At 36.3% G+C, this 21,515-nt stretch overlaps 2 protein-coding genes and 2 non-coding genes across 5 annotated transcripts in view; all 4 read left to right on the forward strand.

Moving 5' to 3' along the window:
- The first annotated feature begins 262 nt into the window (after positions 1 to 262).
- On the forward strand, positions 263 to 4,994 carry LOC127962603 (60S ribosomal protein L13). Of its 2 annotated transcripts, none has more exons than XM_052562230.1 (6): positions 263 to 381; positions 950 to 1,065; positions 1,154 to 1,295; positions 2,258 to 2,431; positions 2,752 to 2,808; positions 4,787 to 4,994. In XM_052562230.1, the coding sequence occupies exons 2-6, from the start codon at positions 962 to 964 to the stop codon at positions 4,943 to 4,945; spliced, it is 636 nt and encodes a 211-aa protein (XP_052418190.1). In that variant the 5' UTR covers positions 263 to 381; positions 950 to 961; the 3' UTR covers positions 4,946 to 4,994. The 2 variants fall into 2 exon arrangements, with proteins under 2 accessions (XP_052418190.1, XP_052418191.1); XM_052562231.1 differs by lacking the exon at positions 263 to 381 and adding an exon at positions 505 to 873.
- LOC127962762 (small nucleolar RNA MBII-202) lies at positions 2,110 to 2,190 on the forward strand. The gene has a single exon (XR_008154634.1). It is a non-coding gene; the product is annotated as a small nucleolar RNA MBII-202 (small nucleolar RNA).
- Positions 2,592 to 2,671, forward strand: LOC127962761 (small nucleolar RNA MBII-202). The gene has a single exon (XR_008154633.1). It is a non-coding gene; the product is annotated as a small nucleolar RNA MBII-202 (small nucleolar RNA).
- A 4,071-nt stretch (positions 4,995 to 9,065) lies between the features above and the next one.
- The window catches only part of LOC127962627 (copine-7-like), a 69,720-nt gene continuing 57,270 nt past the window's right edge, over positions 9,066 to 21,515 (forward strand). Inside the window, exons 1-4 of the mRNA XM_052562250.1 lie at positions 9,066 to 9,091; positions 10,917 to 11,470; positions 19,809 to 19,991; positions 20,183 to 20,257. Of these exons, the coding sequence (XP_052418210.1) occupies positions 11,192 to 11,470; positions 19,809 to 19,991; positions 20,183 to 20,257 (537 nt within the window). The 5' untranslated portion in view covers positions 9,066 to 9,091; positions 10,917 to 11,191. The remainder of the gene's footprint in view (positions 9,092 to 10,916; positions 11,471 to 19,808; positions 19,992 to 20,182; positions 20,258 to 21,515) is intronic.

Genomic DNA, 21,515 nt, shown 5'->3' on the forward strand with positions numbered 1-21,515 from the left:
TTAACTTATATTCGATTATGTAAATGTATGTGTGTGTTAATGAACATACACATTTTATTATATGTTTACCACAATCTCCTTATGCATTTTTTGCGTTAAATTAATAACGTTCTCTTTTACATAAAATTGATTAACTATTAACTATTTAATTAATTAATTAAATAATAATTATTATTATTATTAGTAGTAGTAGTAGTAAACTATTACTTGTCGAACTTTTAATCTATTTCCATCCACGTGCTGATTTGCCACAACCCAAACCGGCTTCGCACTTCCGGTAGACGCGCACATCTCTCGTTGCTATTGGCTCTTTTCTTCACTTCCCATAAAACCCTGCGTTACCATTTCCTTTTCCTTTTCAGCCATTTTCCGCTACAGACGGTATGTGATTTGATTCCGGCTAAACATTAAGTTTATCCGCTTTAATCCTTAGTAACCGTTTATCATATGATGATTAAAGTAGTCCGGTCTTAAAGTGTAATTAGTTTCACGTGCGAACATGGCACTATTGATAGTGTTATACATTAACGAGAGATGGAAAATGTTATTTTAGTACACAGTCCCCCGTGGCAGTCTCCATACTCTCGTGTGTTTGTGTGAATATCAGTTTGAAATGTTAAAACAGCTGCTCATGAACCAATCAAGCATTTGGAAACCGAAATAAAACGCACTTTCAGCTCAAGTCTTCCTCGCGCGTGTTTACTGTCGTCTTTGAACTGTTGCTCTATGAAGCACGCGACACAGTAAGGCAATAGAGGAGCTCGGGGTGTTTGGACTGGGCTACAGACTTTATATAATTTCAGAGGTGTTTTAATGGCTTTCATGAGCGTGCAGCTCTTAACTAGAAACCGTAACGGCCGTGCAAAGTTTCAGGTTAATGCTGGTTGAACTATATGTGAACGTGGAGCAGGGAACTGTGCTCATTACTGTCATGTTTGTTTTCCATTAGGAGTGAACAGTCATGGCTCCCAGCAGGAATGGCATGATCTTGAACCCTCACTTTCATAAAGACTGGCAGAAGCGAGTGCGCACCTGGTTCAACCAGCCGGCCAGGAAGATCCGCAGGTAACAGGCGTTCATTGACTAATGGATTGTAATAATTCATGGAGATCATCACTTTACTACAACACATCTTGCTTGTTTTTGTCCTCAGACGAAAGGCCCGTCAGGCAAAGGCTCGGCGCATCGCTCCAAGACCAGTTTCTGGTCCTCTTCGGCCAGCGGTCAGGTGTCCAACCATCCGCTATCACACCAAGGTCCGTGCGGGCCGCGGTTTCACCCTGGAGGAGCTGAAGGTAAGCTTGATGCCACATTACTGCTAGTTTTTAAATCAGTTCACCCAAATGTGACCCTGGACTACAAAACCAGTCATAAGGTGCAATTTTTAAAGACTGATCATCATCTAAAAGCTGAATAAATAAGCTTTCTTATTGATGCATGGTTTGTTAGAATTAAAAAAAAAAAATGTCTTTAGAAATGCATCATAATATATTTACTGTAGGAAGTTTATAAAATATCTTCATGGAACAGGATCTTTACTTAATATCCTAATGTTTTTTGGCATTAAAGAACAATTGATAATTTTGACCTATACAATGTGATGTTGGCTGTTGTTACAAATATAGCACTGACTTCAGACTGGTATTGTGCTTCAGGTACACAAATCTGAGAATTGTAGTTTACTCAACCCTCACTCTTTGATTTAATGTTTGAAACAAGACATTAAATGAATCTTGAAGTTCCTGTCTCCCTCTTGAAAATCCAGGTTACCAAAACTTAGAAGATCCAAATGCTGGATGTTGTAGATGTTGTTTTTGTACATGGTTAATAGGCAATTGTTCATGTATGATTTTATTAGGAGTTTATTCACATGGTAACTCTTCACAAGACTTGGTTTAAACCGGTTTATATGAGTCTTTTTACAACACATTGTGCTTTTTGGATCTTCCTGTTTTGGTTACCTGGACTCTCAGTGATTGGACAGAACCCTCTCAAGACAAGTCTTGTGGGTTTGGAATGACATGAGGGTGAGTAAATGATGATGATTTTTGTGTGAACTTTTCATTTTAACTGTTTCTGGTTCGTTAATGGTTATTTCAGACAGTCAGATGATGACAATTCTCCGGAATCTCTGTACTTCATTGATGATCTCCTTTGAACCCCATTTGCTGATGACTGTTGATGCTGAACATGTTCATGTGTTCCAGTTGTTCCAGCACGATCATGTCTCACATTGCTCTGTAATTTGCTTATACAGGCAGCAGGAATCAACAAGAAGGTGGCGCGCACCATCGGCATTGCCGTTGACGCTCGTCGGCGTAACCGATCCACAGAGTCTCTGCAGAACAACGTTCAGCGGCTGAAGGAGTACCGCTCCAAACTCATCATCTTCCCCAGGAAGGCTACTGCACCCAAGAAGGGAGACAGCACTGTAAGTGGCTTCCTTAAGTTCATAACACCCACCTTTCTGTGGATAAATATCATTTTGAAGCGGTGTGATTCGTTGTAGATCATAGACCTGCTGCCATATACACTGAAGGCTAAAATGCTGATTATTATAAAGGGTAACCGCTTTAGTGTTTGCAGTCAAATGATGACACTTTCTCCGGAATCTCTGCACAGCCTTGATGACTTTTGAACCCTTTTAGCTGATGACTGCATACGCTCTAGCCCTATTCAGTAGTGGTGTTTTTGGTGTTTTGTTTTATTTTTTGGTCTTTTGACACTCTCTTTTTTTTTGTGTGTGTGTAGGAGGAGGAGGTCAAGATGGCTACACAGCTTACTGGACCTGTCATGCCTATCAAAAATGTATGTATCATCCTTAACACTATTAAGCCTACTGTATCATTTGTCATTTCAAGTCAAAACACATTTCAGGATTTAAAGTCGTACTGTTCCAGGCTGCTAAATGTTTCTCTGGCATTTTATGCAAGCATTCTGCAATTACTGATTTACAGAACAAGCTATATGAAGGTCATTTTTGGCCATAAACATTAGCAATCTTAGCATTAAATGTTGCACTGAAGAAAAAAAATCTTAAATCAAGGCACATTTGCTTGAGATGCATGTCTACTTTTGAACATATAAGGTTGTTTTTGAGAGATTTAAAGGGGTCATGAAATGAGAAACCAAATTTGCCTTGATCTTTTGGAATATAAGAGGTCTTTGTACCATTAAAACGTCCTGCAAGTTTCATAGCTTAAGACGTCCTCCCCATTATAAACGAGCCATTTATTTAATCAAGCTCTAAATACAGCTCGTTCTGGATCCATGGTAAGAAGTGACGTCACGGTGCGAAGTGACGTTCCAACCATTTGCATATGACCGCCTCCAGCACAAGACAACTACGCTCATTTCGGATCGTTGTCGCGCTGCGCGCCTCACAAGTGTTCAGTCGACGGACAGCGAGTGGGTCTGTGTACAGGAAAATTACAATGCTACGCAGATGTGCTGTTCCTGGCTGTGGACAAACAACATCTTTGAATACGCTGCCGAAAGATCCTGACGTCAGGGAAAAATGGATGCAGTTTATTTGTATAAGAGAATCTTGAAAATATGTCGCCTTTCTAGTAGGCCTACATGTAATAGAAGATTAAAAATGTTGCCTTATCAATGCTGCATCTTCAAATATGGCCTGTGCATGCATTTTTGTCCGCAGTACACCCTATCATTTCATTGAAATTAGGTAAATAATGTTGAACTGTTAGCATATTAAACTATAGAATAATTATGCAACAATAAACCGTTTTCAAGTGTCTCGGGTTAAAATTTTTTTATTAATTCAAAATAGTTTCAATTGATCCAGTGTTCACACTGATCCAGTGTTCGTTGTTATGGTGATGGTTCATTTTCCTCTGATTCCTCATCTGATTCCGGCTCAAACATATAAGGTTTTATCATTGCAAGAGCCATCGCTTCGAATGCATCACTCGCTACTAAACAGTTACGCTCAATCCGCAAATGTTCCGTCAAATGTCGTTAGCCAATCATAACAGTGGGCGTTAACACTGAACTCTTAAAGGGGAAACAACCCAAAACAGACTGTTTGAATCAAAGGATGAGAAACAGGGTGGGAAAATGTCATAATTCACTACATTTTAAAAGTTTTTTTTTTTTTTTAACTATAGTAATACTATAATTGCACCTAGGGGACCATAATAATAAAATAAAAAAACCCATGTCATGACCCCTTTAACAAACAAGTTCAGTTTAAAGCCTAACATATGTAAATGAAATCTTGTTTTCCCTTTGAATTAAATAGACTTTTCTTGAATCATTAGCAGATGTTGTTTTTCTATATTTTGATCAACATCTGAGTAAACTGTTTTGTTTCTCAAGCAAATGTATCTTCATCAAAAGAATCTTTAGACATTCACACGGGGAAAACGAGACCAATGTAGGGAGGAAGAACATCACTTGTGCAGTAAAAATGATCTCCATATTCTAGTGGTTCAGGGCAGAGATGTAGGAACTTGAGCTTTTCTAAATAAATGTAAAGTAATGGAGATCTTTGGAAGTTGCAGACATTAACAGAACCTATTGATGTATTGTTTCATTCAATTTATTCCTTAATTTATAAGATACTTTGAACTAAGTTTCTATGAAGAAAAAAATTCTTCAAATGTATTTTCATAAATCCAACAGGCCAACTTTATATACTGTGTGCAGGCTAAAACTGGTCTTATTCCCTGTCAGGAATAAGGTTGAGATGTTTAATGCAAACTCAACTCTTGATATATAATGTAGTGTTCTGCTGCATCTAAGGAAGTGTCCATATTTCCTGCAGGTGTACAAGAAAGAGAAGGCCCGCGTGATCTCAGAGGACGAGAAGAACTTCAAGGCCTTTGCCAGTCTGCGTATGGCCCGTGCCAACGCCCGTCTGTTCGGCATCCGTGCCAAGAGGGCGAAGGAGGCCGCTGAGCAGGATCCTGAAAAGAAGAAATAAATCATACTTTGTTAGGAACTGTTAAAAAATAAATGTTTTAAAAAAACAATCATGCATTTGGAGTCATTCCTTGGAAAAGCGAATCTGTTGATTTGTCTGCTTTTAAGAGGAAATGTGTGTCTCGAGTGACTTTAGACTGATGTTTGGCAGTTCCTCTCCCTACAGATGATTTCTTGAGGTTTTGGGTGATGATAGAGGCTACAAGTGACAATTCAGAAAAAAAACGATGTTTGTTTTTTTTTTTTTGACTATGCTTAAAAATATGGTTCAAGTCATTGGTTTGATTCCTGTGGATCAAGCACTTAATGTATGCGTCAAAAGTGCTTTACAAATACATATGGGGACACTGAGATGGCTATTTTTAATTCACCAGAAGATGGCAGTGTTTACCTTTATCGAATTTGGAAGTTTTTGAAGTGTTTGGCTTAGCAATAGCTTAACTTTTTTTTTTATGCTGGATCTGGGTAAGGCATGTGCTAGTTAGACCTGCTAAAGGGATAATCCACCAGAAATTTTCGTTCTAATAGTAATTTAAGAATTAATTTACAAATACTCTGTTCATTCCAAACCTGGATATTTCTATATAGATGTTTTGTACAATGTTGTAAATCAAACAATGTTGGAGAGAGCTGATTATGAGCGAGAAGAGGGGAAAAAGACTATTTTTAGAATCCGTTTTGTCCACTGAATACAGATCAGATTTTTCAGTGTTTAGTAATGGCATTATTTTCTGTCCTGTAGGTGATGTCATAATGGCCAGTGGTGGTTTAGAATGGACTGTGGGTGTATTATGCAAACATCATATGCTGTGTGTGAGAGTTTGAGCAGGAGGATACATCTCTTATCTCAGTTCATGCCAGGGCTGTGTTTTGGTGCTATCTTTGCTTGTACTGTGTGCCCTGTTTTATAAACTCGTATCTCTGAGGCTTTTGCACAAGGATGGTTTAGCGTGGAAATAATTCGAGTAATGGTACATTTTACAGTGTCCCGGAATCGGAAGTGGCACAAATCAATTATAAGTGAAGTTAAGGGACCGTTATAATTGGGGCTGTCCACGATCAATGAACCATTTGGATTTTTTTTCCCCATGAAAACCTACACATGGATCAATAAACCAAAAATATCTTGACCCAGGGGAGATAATCACGTATGAGGTTACATAAGATGAGTATGTCCTAATTACCCTTGAGCAGTGGAAAGAGTTAATTTAGACCACTCGTTAAAACACTGGAAAATAAGTACCATTCTTATGTTTTATCTACAATAAATATTAATCTACATAAGAAAAATAGTTCTAAACAGTGCCAGATTTGGGTTCTTCGGCTCTTTTTAGCGCTAAATAGAACTCCCTTTTGTAACAAAATATGGTTCTTCAACATATATTCTACAACCATATTCTTAGAGTGCTACACATAATAAATATTTCAGCATAATGATATTCAGGTGAGCAGGACAGATGTTGACTACAATGCTGCCAATTGTAAACCCTAACCTGCATATGTTTTGTATAGGCGATATTAACATATTTAAAGTAGTCTTGGGGAAATACTTTTAATTTTTTTAAGAAGATGATCATATGCATTCAACTCAACTTTTTTGCACTGGAGAAAGCAGTAGTGGTTAGAGGAGTTTCAGGCCTATTTCAGTCAGAAGCAATGGTTTTATGTTATAAATATCTTTATTGATTGATATTTTCTTTTCTTTTTATTTTATTTTTTTACAAACAACCAACTTTTCAATTTACTGGAGTCGTGTGGTTTACTTGTGGATCTTTGTGATTTTTATCAGCTGATTGGGCCCATTCTGACGGCGCCCATTCAGTGCAGTTTCTCCAAATCTGATTAAAATGATCATCTTATCTACATCTTGGATGGCGGAGAGTGAGTACATTTTCAGGAAATGTACATTTTTGTGTTAACTATACATTAAAGCAAATGTGTTTCCTCTTACTGGTTGATATCTTGTATTATTAGTCCTCATCAGGATTCCTGATGGAGTGGCAGACAGAATTAGCAAAGCCTGTTTAAGATGATCAGCACAGTGGCCACAACATCATCTTATTTTCTATAAACTACATAACACTTTATCTCTGATGAAGTTATTTCCATTCTCTTTCTCACTTCCTGACCAATCTAATTCTGTCCTATCAAAAAAAGAAAAAGAAAAAAAAAAGAGAAACAGAGAGGGAAAAAATTGTGGGTGGGATGAAAAAGGTTCTGTGAGCACAATAATGGCATTTGTTACGTACATACATGTAGGCGTTGTACCTCTGGGTATGGCTTCAGACAGCTATAAGCCGTTAATTACTCTTCTTAATTGATTTACAAGTTATGTTATATCCTGTCGACATGCATCCATGCTGCTCACTAAACAAATGACAGGAAACTCTTTCCAATTAAATGAAAATGACATTTCTTGTTTATCTCAAAATATTGTCTATTTATGTGAAGACAATTATTTTAGGACCTATGTGCCTTTTTTAAAGCCCCCAAATAAAGCACTAGTTTGATTTTGAATGATAGCATTAGGTATCTTAACAACATTATGTATTATAATATTAAGAATAGTCTAACAATGCTAGTTTCACCAGTTTCCCCATTACACCACTATTGTGTTATCAGAAAAAATAAAAATGCATCAGCCAGTAACATAAAAGCATTTCAATAACTCTAGAGCCATTTGGTCGTTTTGGAACTGATTGGTTATCAGTGATCAGAGTTCAGCTTATGCACATCAGAGCCAACAAATAATGAACAAAGCAATATTGGTAGATCATTTTGTCAATGTTCACTCAAAAAACTGAAGTTCACGTGTTCACACTTACATATAATTAGCTGAAGTATTATAGTGTCTATTTGGCGTGCTGTCCGGGGAAGGGGCTCCGAGCTCGGGAATGGCCCAAACCTAGAGTACCCCCCGTATATGTAAAAGTGTAAAATGAACTCTAGTGGAGGAGATGGGGATGGAGGGGGGATGCTGACAAACCTTCAATGGAGACAGGTAGGCTAATTCAGCTGTATTTATACCCTAAGGTTGATTATCTTAAGTGGCTCCACCTGTGTTAATTAGGCTAAGTATCTGACGTGCTCCTCCCGAACCTTGTTATGAAACTGCATGTAATATGCTCAGATAGGTGAGGTGTATGATCAGACCCTTTTTAAAAATAAATGTGAAACTTTTGGCAATTGTAATAAAATAAGTTGTTGAAATGATTGAATCTAATATTTGATAATAATATAGTGTAAAGAAATTCAGAAGTTAGTTAATGTGGTTTAAAAAAACACACCAGTGGTTCAGAGACTTTACATAATTAAATAAGTAATAGACAAATTTGGTCAAAATTCTATAATCATCCTTTTAGGAAGTGCATGGAACTGAAAGGAATATTACAAATTTCTTTATCCTTTATGAAAGGATATGTCAACCACGACCTTGAAGCTAATGTCTAAACTTTACATCAAACTGTAAACACCAACCCTGTAATTAAACATTTTTTATATTACACCACTAAGTGTGTGTGTGTGTGTGTGTGTATATTATAATTCACAGTGGTTTGTATGGTAGGGTAAGTTTGTATAGTTTTACTTATAACCATGACCTTAAGGCTGGTAATATCTTTCTTTATATTAAACTCCTAAAACAAAAACACCACCACCACCACCAACAACAACAATAATAACAACAACAACATATATATATAGACATATACACACACACACACATATATATATACATATACATATATATATGTATATGTATGTATATATATATATATATATATATATATATATATATATATATATATATATATATATATATGTGTGTGTGTGTGTGTGTGTGTGTGTGTGTGTATGTATGTATATATATATATATATATATATATATATATATATATATATATATATATATATATATATATATATACATATGACTTCTGCACATTCAGACAAGCTTGGGGTGCCGACTTTTCCCAGCTGAGGCTGTTAAATTCTCTCCGATGTAGCTCTTCGACGCAACATGACGCCAAAGCCGAACTATAGCGCGCACGGTGGGCATGTGTCAGCCGCTCCACTCCTCTCTCTCTCTCTCTCTCTCTTTCCACACACACACACACACACACTGAGAGAAGAGCAGCAGCAACAGCAGGTGAGAACCCAGCTCTCATTTAGACTTAATCGATTATGTTTGCTGTTAGTCATCAAGGAATTTTAATGATTATTATTATTGATAATTATTATTACTACTGTTTGACTATATGCTGCGCTGCATATGCAGTGGTGTTAGTTAGGCTATAATTAGAGACAACTGATTACGTTGTTTATTTGTGGTATCTAACTTGTCAGTGCTTACAAATCTTCGCGGAATGGTAAAGGATGCAGCAAAAACAAACTATGCTCGTTAATCGACCATTATATTCATAAGAGTTTGATAAATAATAGAGGATATAAAGTTAACTGTGGGTAATTTAGGATACTAAACAAATGTTGGGTTGCAGACGCTAGAGAGGTTAACTTTACTGGACTAAAGTGTCATATATTAACAGTCTCTTCATGTTACTTTATTGTCATTTTCTTCACGCTGTTTTGCACTGGACTCTTTGCGTTAATCGAGAAAAGTTTGGCGTATTCGTGTTGCATTCTAAAACTCCGTAGACTCATATCATTTAGCGGATCAAATGATCACTCGTTTAATAATTTAATTTGTCGTAGCCTGTGATTCTTAACTTGTGGCTCAAATGTTAAGCATTGTAATCAAATGATAGTTCAGCCACAAGAGACAGCAGTGTAGGAAAGCTCACATTCTTAGCAGTGTAAGGACGGCTGGACTGATCGAGTGGATATAGATGTGAGAGGAGCTGTCCATGGACTGTGGTGCTGAACCGCGCGCGCTGGAGCGCACTGCAATGCTGCCTGGTAGATTTACGCATTGCTTTTGCTTATTTGATATTTCAAAGAGTGAATATCTAATACATAAACACATTATTTAATGTTACTTGTAATGGGATTTCATAATATGACCGCTGGGCACGAATTATAAGGGACGGGTTAGCTTGAGAACTAAAGGAAGTCAAATTAAAAGGTGCGAGGGGACTAAAAATGACATAGTTCTATTAAGACGTGTAACAAAGTTGGATGACAAGTTAATCATAGCGCCTACTTTGACCTGATGGGAAGGAGAAATCGCGTTTGCCCAGAAGCCAATCACACAAATTTCAGCGATTAGGTAAATAACAGGCTTGGGAATGAAAAAAAAAAAAAAAGCAGCAGTTGAATATGTTTTTACTTTTTGAACCCGGTGTCATGCGTGAGGCTATGCAAATAGTCAAACCCATGCTACCTATGTTTACATAAAAACAAAGGAAAAGTAGTAATATATATATCTTTATATATATATATATATACATATTCAAAGAAGTTAACCCACTTCTAATTTGACTTTTTTCCACAAATAAAGTAACCTGACTGTAAATTTAAACAATAAAAATACAAGTAGCCTAAATGTAAGTAATAAATCCTACAGATGTCAATAGAATGTTAAATAAAAAAAAAAATGACCAATGATCAATATATCCTGACTGTCAAGTTAACCAAGGGTTAATCTGATTCAAATCTAAAATCTGGGTAAAATCTTTGCCATTGTCAGCAGTGTTAGCGATATGTGAAGTATATATAGCTGACACAGGAGCCTCTTTCAAACCTAGCAGCTTTCTTTTGGTCATCACCACAAATATGCTTGACTAACTTCAACTGTTGTGAAATCTGAGCAAAGAAATCCAACGCGTGGATGTTCATGTTAACTCAGTCCATGCAATTCTATCTGTCTACTCACATGTGACTCCTAACTGTGTGTACATTGTAAGCTGTGCTTTTGATGACAGTGTGGTTTCAGTGCATTTATTGGATGTTAAAAGTAAATTTTTATAAAGTACATCCTCGTATTTCTTACCCTCTTGTGCTTATTTCTCACTTAGGAGTCTGTTGTGGAAGAGGCTGCCAACTGAAGATCTCATCTGGGATTTTGCGGTTGTAATGCTAATGGACATCTCTGATTTACAACATCACATTTGATCACTTTATATATCTGAACCACTCCCAGCAGCCCGTTTTCCTTTAAAGGGAATCAGACATAGAGATGTCTCTCTGTAGAGAACTGTAAGTCGAACTGACAGATATGTTTTAAGACATCCCACATCCTTTGCTTTACGCAGAAACAACACAAGGTCACATTAAAAAATAGACTCCCTGCATGGGAGAGTCCTGCTTCAGTCAAACTGAGGCTTTTAAAGATCAGCCCATTGGCACTGCAGTCTCCCATCACCGGCTGACCCTCCGCACTCATCTTTCTGTCAGGATGAGTGACTCACAGGAAGCGACGTCCCCAGTGGCAGGCATAGGAGGCCCCGCCGCTTGCGTATCCAAGGTGGAGCTGCGTGTTTCCTGCAAGTCCCTGTTGGACCGAGACACGCTCAATAAGTCTGACCCCTGCGTCATGCTCATGGTACAGAACCAAGGTCAATGGACTGAAGTGAGTATCCTTTTTTCCTGTTGGTCTCAGTAGTGGTTTTAACCACCATTTGCAAGCTATGTTTGAAAGGCCCCCTGCTGGCCATGTTAATATCTTTTGTCCTGGACTAATTGGGCTTAAGTATGTAGATGAAGTGGCATAAACCATAAAGGTAAAGATAAACTGCAAAAAAAAAAAAAAAAAATCTAACAGGAAAGTTATACAGGTTTACATGGACACCTGTTTTCGTCATGAAATAAAAATTGCTAAATATAATTCCAACTTTTAATCTTATAACTGTTTTTCTCAGAATTCTGAGGCAAAAACTTAGAATTGCAAGACAAAAAGTCAGAATTATGATCAAAAATTTACAATTACCGTATCATGTTTTATTCCACATTGGAAACAGGCTTCCATAAGTTTTAAACAAGATGAGGGTTAATACATAAAGACATTTTTTTTTTTTTTTGCTAAACTACCTTTTAATTGTTGTAATTTTTTTTTACTTGTATCAGAAAACAGGAAATGTGCACTTTTTAATGAGAAGGGTGATAATTTACAAATGGCTGATTAATGGGCCTGGCTAATAGGTTTTAAAATTAACAGTTGCTTATGGCAAAAATATCCCCAAATTTAAGATATGTGGGCAAAAAATGCCCCTGTATGAGTTTTTATTTATTTAGTAATAAGTTTTGCATCGTATGATAAAGTTAAGCAATATCACACAGGCAAGAGTGCTGTTAAAATTGAGTTAAATTTTAAGGCACAATCTTGTGAATATTGTTGTTTTTGCTCTATTTTGGCATTGGCAATATAGTTCCTAACAAAGCCACGGCAACATACAGTGGTGTTTCATTCCTTTTTGAATGGCGTTTAGAATGAAACGACTGAGAGAATTATTCAGTGATCCATTCAATAGAAAAGATAATTTCTGTCTCTGCTGGCCAATGTATCAGTCTATAACTAATTATAAATAAATACATTTGTATTGTATTTTTAAATTGTACATTTGTAGTGCTGCAGGATCACCTTTCCCTTTTTTCTCTTTCTGTTATTCAATGATTAGAGCTTAAACAGGTCTAAGGGTTAGACCTAGGCTTTAGGATAGAGTTTGTTGGATGGGTATAATTTTGTGCAATGCCTTCAGTTGACATTCTGTATAGAGCTAGACTGTGAAGGTCTGGGCTACTCAAAGTGCATGTGAGTGGGGGGAGTGGGCACTTTTTGGAATGAATCCAGGCACAGGGAATTGTCACACAGCAGGAAAAGGCGCTTGAAGCAAAGAGAGCGACCACTCTGGTGTTTTTTTTTTTTTTTTTCCATATCAAAGCAGTCAGTGTAAGAAAAAAATTATCTGGAGCCACAGCAGTGGTGCTGAAGACAGCTCGGCAAAGCTGCGAAGCTGTCTGCAGCAATGTGTCAGGCTGAAGGATGAAATCTTAATCCTGGCCCCATTATTCCAACAACTGTGCCACGTTCAACATCACAGTGAACAAAGTGAAAGATGCCACCCTGCTTCAGCGTTCATTGCATTCAAAAGATTCCATTTTAAAGAGCGCCCACATGAAACCGGAGAGCAAAATGAAATAGCCATTGAGATGTTATGGTATACTTTGTTTTCCGAGATTTATTTGAAAATCAACATGAGTTGAATGTCTGGAAATAACTGAGTACCATAATACAGATGCATACAGATGCTTTGCACTTCAGATTTTCTTGCATATTTCCATGTGCAGGTGATGAAAACAGTGCTTTATCTTAGTCCATTCGAGTCTAAATGTGGTGAAATTCATTTTTGCATCTCAGAAAATTTTCAGTTCTCTGCATAACATATTTCAGTCACACTTAGGGAGCAGCAGTATACAAAGATGAGCAGTCTAGGAAGGAAAAATGGTTGTGCTCTGCAGCCGTTTCATCAGTGTGGATAAGACAATCATAACACTAAATGCATTATCTTCACACTGCATGCCAATGATTAAGTCTGAATGCAGCTGCAAGTTATTTAAAAACTAATGGTTTGAGAAGCATTATTATGAACATGATTAGCTTTCATCGTGAAGTATTTGTAGCGGTTTTGCTAATGGGAGTTTTGGTGAGTGTGCTCTTAAAGGGATTGTTCACCATCAAAATCACAAGTCTGTCATTATTTATTCACCCTCATGATGTTCCAAACCTGTACGACTTTCTTTGTTCTGTGGAACGTAAAGGAAGATCTTTTGAAGTATGTTTTAACTGTCCATTCAGTCAAAGTGAGTAGTGTCTAAAAATAACACCGGACAGTGGACACTATTGACTCATGTGTTTGAACATTTTCAAAATATCTCCCATGAAACTAAGCAAAATTAAAATTTTGCCTATTCCTTTTTCATGGTGTCATCAACAGTGTGTTGTGTAAAATATCGGCACCAGCGAACAACTGAATGAATGAATGATTGTAAAAATTCAGTTTTAGTAAATTTATTTTTTGTAATTTTTTAATGTAATAATCTTTGCATATAAAGATCCATATTTGACAGCCTTTCTTGGTTTTCTTCACAAAATGACAAAATAAAGAGTTTTCTTATACTGACATAGCTTTAGAAGTGCCACTGTCATTATTTTACTGTGCTTATATAGATCCTCACTTTGAATATCATTTGCATGGTTTTACACCTAGAGCAGTCGTATTTATATAATTAATGATTTCGATCTTTTCCCTGATATTAGCTTTTACACATGCCAGATTTCTTTCACAGTAGCCGAAAAAAAAATAGAACCACATTAACCCAATATTAGACACAGATATTTTGCCAGAAAGTACGTGCAAAACATATATAAAATGCTGTTTTCTTGTCATCTGCATTAGTCTACATTTCCTGTTTTGAATGTCCGCCAGGCGTTTTCATGGATCTTGGCATACATGTCTAGGATGCGTCAATATAGTCTCATTTTGCATATTCCCATGTTATTCCCATTAGATCCGTTGTTTTCATGATGAACTGGAGCATGTTGCATCGATCCATGAGCATATTACCAGAATGCCCAGAATATGATAAGTTTAATATTAGGCTTTAATGTCCTCGTGCAAGCAGTGAGCTTGTGAATCGTCACAGCGTGAGACACTAAGTGGGTGCTGCTCTACAATCGCTGAATGATCAAAGCAACAGATATGTGTGCCATTGTCCTTTTTGCTAAAAGTATTTGTTTAAATAGCTCAGTGAAGACATTAGGCATTAGACATAATGGAATCTTTTTGTTAAGACGTCAAGTGGTTTGTAAGAAGCTTACCAAATCTCTGACTGCTGTCAGTTTTTGTTATTTATATCTTCCAAACGCAGTCCCTCCACAGCAGAGACTGATATGGAAAACACTGACCTTTTAATATTACTAAGGGCACAAAATGTGAGTTCATTATATGAATGCCCTGCACTGTAGGGCAATTTGAGTTCAATATTGAGTCCAAAAAATTCTCCATAAAATATCAAAACAGATTTTTAGAAGAAAATGCCTGTGCACAGTGCAAAGGTTTTTGGGTGGTTCCAAAGCAGTTCTAAGTGGTTATTGGGTGTTCTTGGTTATTTGGAACACATTTTTGTGCATTTTTGATAGTTTTTTGCTGGGTAGTATGTATATGCTCTAGCAAACTGTTTAAGAATTAAGAAATTGCACACATTAACAATGTACAGTCAATGGATGATTACAGCAAAATCCTTTTCATATCTCACCAAAAGATATACATTGATTTCCAAGGAATGCATCAGCTAATAAAATGTGAGGTGTGAGTTGCTTTAAGTATCTGCCAAATGCATAACAGTAAAAGTAACTGTTAAAGCGGTTGCCATTTGCTACTTTTCACATCTTACAATAGATAGCTAAGTGAGAGAAATCTGAGCCTTCATAACCTTCTCAGTTTCTAATTTATCGACAACAATTTGTATGGTTTTGATTGATCAGAATATTTTAATTACAGGAATTACAACATGATGTGAACACAGCATAAGCATTAGCAATAATAATAATAGTCTAAATCCCAAAGTATGTTTTAGCTTTGACATGAATTATTAGAATATGTGTGCAGCCTAGCACATGGTCTTTCAAGTTATACATCATTTGCATGTGCATTAAAACGTTTGGTCATTTTCCAGTGTCTGCACTATTTCTCTCCAGGAGTTATGACTTGTAAAAATGTTATTCTATTTTTTTTTTTGTTTGATTTGCGGGTATCTCGTAACCTTTTTTAAAATTTTATCATTAAAATATCATTAAAGTTTTTTTGCCTATTGTACTGTATAGTATGGAAGTGTGCATATTTCATTGCTACATATGCATGGCTATTCTGAAGTAAACTTGCTTGGTAGCTCACCTGGTACAGCACTGCATGTCCAACACAAATCACGATAAAATAGCAAGCTAAAATGTCATGGTTCCTTCAGGAAATGTTTTTTTTTTAATTTCACATTTGCTTTTTTGAACACTATTGGTTAAATTTAGTTTAGCATAGGTGATACACTACTTTCAAATGCATTAGAGTGTTACACTCTGCACATGAAATTTTCTCAAAACATGCAAGTGCCAACATTTTGAAGAATCCTGCCACAGGAACATTTTTTCAATGAGACTGGGTTGGCATATTCAGATGTAGCCATTGGTAACTGATTCAGACCATTTGGATTGTTGTCTCTATGTTGTTTCAAGTGCTTCTCTGGTGTTCTTAAACCATTAGGTGTTCCACTATCTGCTCATGCAGCACCTATCAATGGGGAAGTGCCATTGTCATGCAAAGAAAGAGCTAAAATTGAGTGGGAGCTAAGCCTACTCGTATCTCTCTCTGCGCTCCCTTCCACTTACTTTCTCTCTCTCTCGCGCTCTCAATGTGAAGACTACATAGTATGTGTAAATATAGCATAATATTCTAAGACCCTCATGAACCTCCCATGTAATCTCTCTACAACACCCTCAGGCTACATACATCACTTCATTTCTCTCACTGCTTCTGTTACACTTCTCAAACATCTTAAAGCTGCCACTGTAAGGGGTAAAGAGATATACTCTGGTTCATTTAACAGCTCTGTACTAACTCACTATAAGGTTCTTCAAGTTGACAATAAGCTCAAAAGTGTCCTCGTCTTGATTTCCTTGCTTTCTGTATATTTGAAGTAATGTTGAATGAAACAAAAGTTTGACACCTTTGTTTATTCAAATCTTTGAACTGTAAGAATTGTTAGTAAAGTAGCTTAATATGGTGATAAGTCTAAACTAGCGTTGAGAAAAGAGTGTTAGGCTGATAAAAGCTCAAATGAGAAATCCACTCAAAAGTACGCGACCCGTTGCCTCACCTCACCTGATAACGTGAGTAAACAAGTTAATTGAAAGGTTGACGGCCGTATAATTTCTGTTCAGGTTTTCCATGTTGTCGGTATGCAAACTAGTTTTGGCTGCGTACCTGAACAGACCCAGCCAAATCTTGAAAAACAGAGTTTTCAAACTAAACCTCAGTATTGGGAACGTGTCTGATTTCTGCATGTTGGCAGGGTGCTACCGTCACTGAGTTCTGTAATAAAATGGTTTTCCAGCAGCAGATGTACTTGGAATTGATAAGAGGTCTGCTTCCCTGTGATTGGAGGAGCTGCGGGAGGCAGTCGGGTGTTTGCAGTGATAGCAGAGACTCTAGTCTAGCAGCAGTATTCACTAGTTGTAGCCTATATAAGGATTCAGAAAAAAAAATTCGACCAGCGCAATATTATAGTAATCTAGTCAAGAGGTTATTGGACATAATAGTTTCTCAATGTCATGCTTTACATCCGTAATGCTCCTCAAAAGTAATATTAGCAATATTCCCCCAGAACAGCAAATTTTAGACCTCCCAGGAGGAAGATGACTATTTTAGGTCTAAATAATCCAGTGCTAGAAAATATCTTTACATCCTCTCAGCTAAATAAAAACATGTCCCGGTCTTTTGTCATGGAAAAAAAATAAATAAAAAAATGTAATACCTAAATATTTTAGATAAGGAAACCTAATAAAAAAACATAGAAATTAATTTAATGATTGTATTGTGACTTTTCAGCATAGAGCATATAGATTAAAAGGAGTACATGGATAAAATAATTTTCCTTACAACACACACACACGTTTGTTTTTGTGAAAAGTGGTGACATCCCATAGGTGTAATGGTTTTTATACTGTACAAACTGTATATTCTATGGCCCTACACCTAACCCTCACAGTAAACTTTGTGCATTTTAAATTTCTCAAAAAACTCGTTCTGTATGATTTAAAAGCGTTTTGAAAAATGGGGACATGGGTTATGTCCTCATAAGTCACCCTCTCTTTGTAATACCTGTGTCATACCCATGTCATTATACAGGGTTGTGTCCTGATATGTCACAAAAACAAGAGCAAATGTGTGTGTGGTGTGTGTGTGTGTGTGTGTAAATGCTCTTGATTCTCAACCACAAAATCTGTCCCAAGAGTCAATTTTTTTTAATTATTATTGGTACATCACCTGAAATCTTAATTTTTTTTGAAAGATTTCCATTGATGTATGGTTTGTTAGGATTGGACAATAATTGGCCGAGATACAACCATTTAAAAATCTGTAATCTGAGGGTGCAAAAAACAAAAACAAAAAAGCAATCAAAATATTGGGAAAGTTGTCCAAATGTAGATCTTAGCCATGCATGTTTCTAATCAAATGTTTAGACAAGAAATAGAAAATGTGCAAAATATCTGAATATCTTTTCTTAATATACTAATATTAATGATAATCCCTGGCAATTGCTACAAATACACCGTTCTGCTACTTATGACTGGTTTGTGCTCCATGATCACAAATGTCAAGGTTCACAAAATATTATTGGGCCTGTTCTTTATGCAGAATATGTCTTGTTTCTGTCTTTTGGGAAGAACTATAACCTAGACATATTGTTTTATGAATCGTTTTCAGCTCCTTTAGTCTGATTTATTACCACTTGCACTATTTAAGAGTTCACCTGAGTTCAAGGGTACATACATAGTAGATTGAAGAGCTGAATATTTTATATGTGAGGCTGTATATAATTACTAAGAAAGACTGTAAAAACGGGCTGATGGAGGAGGGGCATTCATTGCTTGATATGTGTTATGCAGACACATTAGAGGTTGGATACTGTTAATCTGATTTAGTGCGAGTATGACCGATTACAATTAAATTGTTATTTAGAGCAGTAGTTACCTTGCACACAAACAATGTACACTAAATGTGATAAATGAAACCAGAAAACTACATTGAAACCAAAAACATGATAAATTAGGTGGATCTGCACTGGGGCTCAGTTGAATCCATTTATTTGAACAAGTTCATTAGCATGGACCATCCAACGAACTGAAACAGTGAAGCAAAATATTTTCATGCTAAACCAATACTTGTTTGAAAAAAAGAAGAAAAAACAATAAGAAAAGTTAAAAATCATTCACCCCCAAATTAAAATGAGCTGAAAATGCAGTCACCCTCTGGTCATCTGCAGTGCAGTGTTCTGCAGTGAATGGGTGCCATCAGAATGAGAGTACAAACAGATGATAAAAACATCACGATAATCCATAATAATCTTCTACCCATAATATTGCTTTCTCCAAGTTGTCTTATTTGAACCAGGAGCGAAATATGCACAGATCAAACACAGTCAACAAGACAGAACAGTCCAAATGCATACAAAAATAATTTTTATTGTGGATAATGAACTTGAATTCTGGCTTAAAATGAAATTATTACAAACACATAGATTTTTACTTCACAAGATGTTAACTGATGGATTTATGGATTATCATTATGTTTTTCTGATGGCACCCATTCACTGAAAATTAACTTTTTTTCACTCTTTTCTCTTTTATAAACATCCTTTCTTTATTTGTTCAGCATTTGCTTTGGAAGAAAGTAAAGCCCAATGCTTGTCTCTTTCAATGCATTTATACTTAAATTTTCAGATTGCATCTCTAAACCAATTCCCTAATATCTTCTCCAACATCTTGGAGAATGATGCATTAACTCCTCCAGCTAATTGCCTCAGCGAGGTTTTAATTCAGAAATGATTGTATTTGCTCTGTTTGTTTTTGACATGCACCAGTGAGCAATCGCAAAGCAGGGGGAGGTGAGGAGAGAGACAGCTGATGAATGAGAAACGAGAACAAATGTGTTTTGTACGAGAGCAAGGCCGTGATCATCGCAGCTGCATGTGTGGAAGCTCTCAACAATCAGACTCATGAGGCCTTCATCCCACTGCCGTCATTTCTTTGACTTTACCCAGGGACAGCGCACAAACAATACAGCCTGTGAAGCCAGATGCTTCCAGTGAGAAGTTTTTCACTTACTGTTGACTGAATTGTTGTTCTCTCTGTAATTCAGCTGGACCGTACTGAGGTGATCAAGAGTAACCTGAATCCGGTCTTTGCCAAAGTCTTAATGCTGGACTACTACTTTGAGGAAGTCCAGAAACTGCGTTTCGAAGTCTATGACATTCATGGAGCCCACAGTATTGGGACGCGAGACGATGACTTCCTGGGTGGGGTGGAGTGCACGCTTGGACAGGTGATGTCACTTTCCTCTGCATTTTCTTTATTTATACTCTATGTGGCCTAAAGTATGTTCTCCCAATTAACACCCATATGGCAAAATAAAAAATAAATAAAAAAGAAATAATTATAAAAAAAAAGAAATGAAAAAGAAGTCATATATTTTTTTGATATTATTTCCTATAAACATTTTACTTTGTTCCATAGATAGTGGCCCAAAAAAAGATGGTGAAACCTCTGTTGCTGAAATATGGAAAATATGCTGGGAAATCTACAATCACAGTGAGTTGAAAACACATAATTCATATTTAATTGCTGCTGTACACATTTACACATTCACTGAAAGCCCTCGTGGTAGAAGTTTCATTTGGCTTCACTTGATTTTAGCATTCACAAAGGGGTTTTGTTTTGTTTACAGAATAAATAAAAGACAATTGAAGTTACTTTACTGGAGACACACTCCTAGATAGTCAGAATAGGATGAAGCTGTTTTGCAAAATGAAAGCAGACACTCTTTGCCTCACCAACTCATCCTTTGACAATAACCACTGTTTAGCAGAAATTTCCTTAAGAATCACTGTGTTTAATTAGATAAAATCTCATTTTGGTAAAGGTAGCTATAAAAATAATTGTATAAACAAGGCTATCTCAGGGCCAATTGGTACGTATTTTACAAGGTGGCTAATTTGTACGACCTCACTCATATGATTTTCCATGATTTTTCTAGACCCCAGTGACGGTGATGATAGGGAATTAATAATAATTGTGCATCTTGTAAATACAGTACATACGATTTAGCAAGTAAGGTCATATGAATTTGTACAAATTAGCCACATTTTAAAATTAGTATGAATTGCCGAGAGATTGGGTTGTTATAAAGGGTCTGTCTATTATTGGCATGCTCTGCAGTTATGTTGTCTGCCTCTGTTTGCAATCTTTAAAGTTGGGTAGAATTTGATTAGCTATCAATGTTTTATCATTCAACAGCTGAAAAGAATGCTTTTGTAATTACAATTACAATATAATTCTCCTCTGTCGTTATCATTAAACCATACTTGACGTTATTGCATGTTGTCATTTCAGACAAAATTACACTAATAGAAAGTTTGTTTTGATAAGTTATAATACAATGCAATGCAATGTTTTTTTGTTTTGTTTTTTGGTTTTGGATCGAAATAGCTTGCCAAAGCAAACTTTCTGTAAAGGTTCTAGTATACACCTTTGATCTGTGGTGATTATGTAAGGTAGGTGTGTTTTGGGCTACACATTCTTTTTAAATGAACATTTTCTCTGGTTTATTTCTTTCGTTTACTCTGTCGAGGTCAGACACAAGTAAAAACATGGAGAGCTGCTTTATAGTAGAAACTGAAGTTGTAATTCAAGTTAAAAGTGAAACTGACATTGTTTTTTCATGTTTAATACTCTAAAGCAGCTTGCTTTAAATCAATCTGTCACATTAAGTGCTATATAAAAAAACACAATGCAACTTTGACTCTTCTCTAAATGAATGTCTTAAGTATATCTAGTATATCTAGTTCTT

This window comes from Carassius gibelio, chromosome B7, assembly GCF_023724105.1.
Source record: "Carassius gibelio isolate Cgi1373 ecotype wild population from Czech Republic chromosome B7, carGib1.2-hapl.c, whole genome shotgun sequence".
In the NCBI taxonomy this organism is placed as follows: domain Eukaryota; kingdom Metazoa; phylum Chordata; class Actinopteri; order Cypriniformes; family Cyprinidae; genus Carassius; species Carassius gibelio.